This window comes from Elephantulus edwardii, unplaced genomic scaffold (genome assembly GCF_000299155.1).
Source record: "Elephantulus edwardii isolate Elephantulus edwardi_28Jun2011 unplaced genomic scaffold, EleEdw1.0 scaffold00007, whole genome shotgun sequence".
In the NCBI taxonomy this organism is placed as follows: Eukaryota; Metazoa; Chordata; class Mammalia; order Macroscelidea; family Macroscelididae; genus Elephantulus; species Elephantulus edwardii.
Window position 1 is genome coordinate 24,376,608 of NW_006399757.1, and position 5,502 is coordinate 24,382,109.

General features: G+C 41.7%; 1 protein-coding gene across 1 annotated transcript in view; it reads left to right on the forward strand.

Moving 5' to 3' along the window:
• Positions 1 to 259: 259 nt before the first annotated feature.
• Positions 260 to 5,502, forward strand: part of LOC102861923 (interleukin-6-like) — a 17,951-nt gene continuing 12,708 nt past the window's right edge. Inside the window, exons 1-5 of the mRNA XM_006880388.1 lie at positions 260 to 278; positions 439 to 629; positions 788 to 898; positions 1,610 to 1,756; positions 5,342 to 5,492. Coding sequence (XP_006880450.1) covers positions 260 to 278; positions 439 to 629; positions 788 to 898; positions 1,610 to 1,756; positions 5,342 to 5,492 — 619 coding nt within the window. The remainder of the gene's footprint in view (positions 279 to 438; positions 630 to 787; positions 899 to 1,609; positions 1,757 to 5,341; positions 5,493 to 5,502) is intronic.

Below are 5,502 nucleotides of genomic sequence, written 5' to 3' on the forward strand. Positions count from 1 at the left end.
AGATCAGAGGAAGAGAAGACAACCCCACCACTACCACCACCTCCATCTCTGCACTGATTGTGATTTCTATAATATTAAAGTGGCGTTGTGCAATCATAAGGTTTTGAATCAGCTCCACCCACACTGGCCCCTGTGGGTTTCAATAACTCAATAATAGCTGCTTCCCAATAAATGGGAGACTGGAGATGTCTGAAGTTCATTCTGCCCTGAGTCCACCAGGAACAAAAGGGACCTCCAACTGCCCTCCAGGAGCCCAACCATGAATTCTCTCTCCACAAGTAAGTGAAGGAAGTCCCAAGCCCAGAAGTTGGCTGTGGCTGCCCAGTGCTGTGGGAGGGAGGGAGAGTGCACCACAGCTGGCTGCCAGCCAGCAGTCAAGCTCTCTCAGCTGTGCAAGCAGCTCACCCCTCACTCTGTCCTTGCTTCCTTCCTGCACAGGCGCCTTTGGTCCAGTTGCCTTCTCCCTGGGGTTGCTGCTGGTCATGGCTTCTGCTTTCCCTTGTCGGACTCCTCCGGGAGGAGATTCCAAAGAGGATGCCACCTCCAACACACCACAGGCCACCATTTCAGATAAGACTAAAGAATTCATGAAGTTCATCATTGACCAGATCTCTGCTCTGAAAAAGGAGGTGAGTAGACTTGACTCTGGTGGTAAGAAAGTTCTAGTGTGGATTCATTCTTCTTGTGTCTGGATGTGAGCAAGTACCTTGGGAGGTGTTTGCTGTGTTCTAGATTGTAACAGTAGTAGGCTTGGTTCATATGATAAAGTTTATTATATTCTTTCCAGATGTGTGAAAAGTATGACAAGTGTGAAAACAACGAGATACTGGCAGGAAACAATATGAACCTTCCAAAGATAACAAAAAATGATGGATGCTTCATTTCTAGATTCAGTCAGGTATGAACTTAACATTCACTTTTAGTTCTTGGCTCAGGCCAAAGCTCTTGCATGCAGTGTCCATGCGTATAAATGCATGAAAGTCACAGAGAAGATAGATCTAAAGTTTATTATGTAACTTTCATTATGAAGAAATTTGTAGCTTTGTAAAAGGCAATTTACGTTTGAACAGTTATAATCAGAAATGGCCTGGGTTCAAATTCTTGTATCTGTTAAACATGAAGAGTGAAATCCCAGCAGGTTTGGCTAGTTTGTCCTGAGGATAGGGCTTCTGTGAGCTTTCTCCCCTTTATCTGCCCCTGGCAGGATCTCAGCCCCCTCCTTCTGCTCTAAGAAGTTAAACTCTACACACTTCTTATTCCAGTGATAACCTGATCTGACTTCTGATTATCGCATAAAACCAATTGTCATCCCAACAATGGCAAGGACAGGACAGTCAGAAGAACATGCATCAAGGGAAGATTTAGAGAAGGGACTCCATTGCCACACTGTAGTATCTCTTGGACTTTAGATGAAATTGTTTACATTGTGCATCTGATTGTCCAGATATGTAAAAGAAGGCCCCTGATGTTGACTGACACCCCAAAACATAATGCAAAAAGGCACTAGAAGTTCCCTGGAGGGGAAAAGGAGGAAGCTCAATTATACTCATTCTTAGCTTTCTAAATCTTTATCTTTTCCTCGCCATTACCAATTTTTCTACTGTCTCAGGAGACCTGCCTGACAAGAATCGTCACTGGTCTTCTGGAGTTTCAAATATACCTGGATTACATACAGAACAAGTTTGAAGGCAGCAAGGAGAAAGTCACAGTTGTGCAGAGGAGCACCAAAACCCTGGTCCAGATCCTGAAGCCAAAGGTAAGTGTGTGCAGCCCACACTTGACATAAAAAAAGGCTCAGAGAAGGCTGCCTAAGAGAGCATGGGGCCAGGTTTTAAAACTGGCAAAAAGTAAAGGCAGGCTTTGAGAACTTTTTCTTGATATCTCATCTCATATACATTGGGCTTTTAATCAGCAAAGACTAGTCCTTGGAAAAAGACATCATTCTTGGAAAGGCAGAAAGTCAGAGAAAGGAAAACCTTCCACAGATGGATTGTCTCAGTGACTGTAACAGTGACAGAATCACTGATAGGATCAGAGATAGTGAGGGTGGCACAAGAGAAGACAAGTTAGAACTTGTTCATAGCATTGCTGTGAGTCATGGATGACTCAGTGGCACCTATCAGCACTAAACATTTTTTTAAGTATTTTTTTGGTAGAATATCTTCTGCCTAGGATGGTAAGGCATTGATAATCATATTTTAAATTGGGTTAAATAAGGTACATTTTGCTGTCAGAGACCTCCCCAAAGTACTGAAGAGTAACTATGTCAGCCTGGAAACTAAGGTGCTCCTAATACAGGCCATGGTCTTTGTAATTACTTGCTATGCATCAGAGAGCTGGACAATGACTAGAGATGATAGAAGGAGAGTTGATGACTTTGAGCTGGTTTGTCCTGGAGAGGGTGAAGCCAGGTTGCTCCTTGGAGGCAAGGATTCTGAAACTTTGTCTTTGGGCATGTTGCAAAATTCCTTGGAGAGGAACATCATGTTTGGGAGGGTGGAGGGACAGTGCAGGAGAGGAAGACCCTCGAAGAGATGGACTGATTCAGTCACTGGGGTATTGGGGATAGGTGTGTTGGAGACAATAAGATTGGCACAGGTCAGGGCAGGGTTTAGGGCTGTTGTTACATAGGGTCGCTACGAGTGCGACTCGGCGGCACATAACAACAACAACATCATCGAGGCAGAAGGAAGCACATCCATATATACCCAGAGACCTACAGTAACCAAGAACAGAAAGCACAAAAATAGTTCTAATAGTTTAATTATTGTCAATTGACATTTTGTCATTATGGTAATTTCAATTCCTTTTCTCTATATTTTATGAAAAGAGATAATGCAGAGAAGTGATCAAAGGCTCAAGTCCATGAGAGGAGGTACAAAAGGGCTTTAGTAACCTATAGGTTACCTGCACAAAATGCAAACAATGGAGAGTTGACTGTATTAGGCTGTTACTAGTTAATCTTCTTACGCTATATCTCACTTTTTTTAATTTAAATTTTTCTTTTATACTGATTTACTTACAAAGTTCTTATATATGGTTTTTCACATCAGATCTTTCCCATTTCCTTTACTCACCCCTCACTCCACACATCAAATTGTATGATTAATGCCCCCCACATCCCCCCCCCCCACCCATGCTCACCTCTCTGCTCCCACCCTTCCCCCCTTGGATCCTCGTACACGTTCGGCAATGATTTTGTAAATCACTACCTAACTGGAGAGCATTATGCTAAGTAAACTAACTCAGTTCCATAAGGACAAATACTGTATAAGACCATTATTTCAGTACATCTCACTTTTTAAAAAGATTTTTATTAATAATTTTTGTAAATGCAACATATATATATTTACAGCATATTCTTTTCATTTAATTTTTCCCCATTCATTCATTGTTGCACATTTTCCTCCCTGCCCACCCCTCCCCCAGTTCATTTTTCTCTTTGAGGAAAAAAAAATTCATTGTTATAAAATTCTCCCCCTTACTCCATAGTCCAGTTTAATATGCATTTTTTCTGTAATCTCCTCATAAAAATAATACCTAATCCTTTATTCCTTTTAAACAGTTCCCTCCCTCATCTGTTTCAGTGCAGTACACTCACTTTTTAATGTGCATGAAAATCGCTTGTGCATCTCTTTTACATCCGAGTCTGCTTCTCCAGTTTATAGAGGCTTACAATTTGTTTCACAAGTGCAAGTGATGTTTATTTGTTTTAATAATTTTTTCATTTTAATTGTGATTTTAATGAAAGTTTACAGAAGAGTTAGATTTTCATTAATTGGTTGTTATACATTCTACCCCCTCTCCCTCTTTTCCCCCTCTCTCAGTTCACTTTTTTAATAGTCATTCATTGTTGCACAATTACCTCCCTCCGCAACTCCCATCCCCCAGTTCTCTTTGCAATGCACCTCTTTTTCTGGGCTATTGTCATACATATAATGCCTAGTCATATATTCCTTTGGTTTGGTTTTGTTTTGAGGGGTTTGTTGTTGTTTGTTTGTTTTTATTTTACACTGGTTCACCTACAAAGTCTGTATACATTGCCACTTACACCAGATAACCCCCCACCTCCCCAATCCCTCCCCTTCCTTCCATCAAACTGTGTAACTAACCCCATAATTACCATCCCCCTATCCTACCCAGTTGCTCCTTCCTCCCGCCTTAGATCCTCATACATGTTTTACTAGTTATCTATTTCTACAATAATGATCTTATACAGTATTTGTCCTCATAAGACTGAGTTTGTTCACTTAGCATAATATTCTCTAGGCCCTCCCAAGTTAGGTAGTAATTTACAAAATCACTGCCCCTGTGTGCTACCTAGTATTCTCTCCTGCCAGGTGAGGTTGATGTAGTTCAAAGACCACACTTGTTGAAAGTAGAGTTTTGATGAGCAACTTCTTCCCATATGCTGTGGATATTCCACTGTCCTCTTCATATCTCTAGGGGGAAAGTCCACAACCAGTCACACACGGATTCTCAAGGGAGATACACAAAGAAGAGGGGAAACTAGAGAAAAGCCTTAGAGTTAGCGAATACTAAAGAACCCCTACAAAGCCTTTAATCATAAGTCCTTTGCTCACTCATTTAGTCAACAAGTAACCTATGACTTTCCAGCTGATAAACACTATTTCAGATAATAGAAAAGAAGACAAATAAAATTCTGCTACGGTCTTTAAGATGATTCATGAAAAGATTGGGGTTTTTTTTAGGAATAGCCTAAGGCAGTCTTATGGAAGATAGTGCCACAAGGGATGGTTAAAATTCAGTTGCTATGAAAGGGGCCAAAGCAGGGTGAGCTCAGAGGAGAAGCACCTCAGCCATCGCTTGAGTCAGGGTAAGTGCTCTCAATTAGTCTCATCTGGATGAGAAAAGAATTGATGCCCTTGAGCTGTGGTCCTGGAAGAATATTGAACATACCATAGACTGCTAAGAGAACAAACAGGTTAACCCTGGAGAGGGGAAACCAGGCTGCTCCTTGGAAGGAAGGATTTTGAAGCTCCATCTCACATAATTTGGCATGTGGCCAGAAGAGACCAGTCCTTGGAGAAGGAAATCATGCTTGGAAGGGTAGAGGAACAGCGTAAGAGAGGAAGACCCTGGAGGAGATGGATTGACACAGTAACTGAGGAAATGGGTATAAGTTGTGTTGAAATCAGTGAGATTTGTTCAGGATAGAGTGGAGTCTATAAGGTCACCATGAGTCACAGGTGACTTGATGGCACATAGCAACAACCACCTCAACTTTAAACATCTTACCACAATTTGAAACATCCCTTCCCTGCAAGAAAGTTCTTTAATGTTTAAATAACCCATTTGTTTTGTTTTGTTTTCCCTTCAGGTGAAGAATCCAGTGACCACCCCCAACCCAACCACAAATGCCAGCCTGCTCTCCAAGTTGCAGCCACAGAGTGAGTGGCTGAGGAACACAAGGATTAACCTCATCCTGCAGAGCCTGGACATCTTCATGCAGTTCAGCCTGAGGGCTATTCGCAACATGAA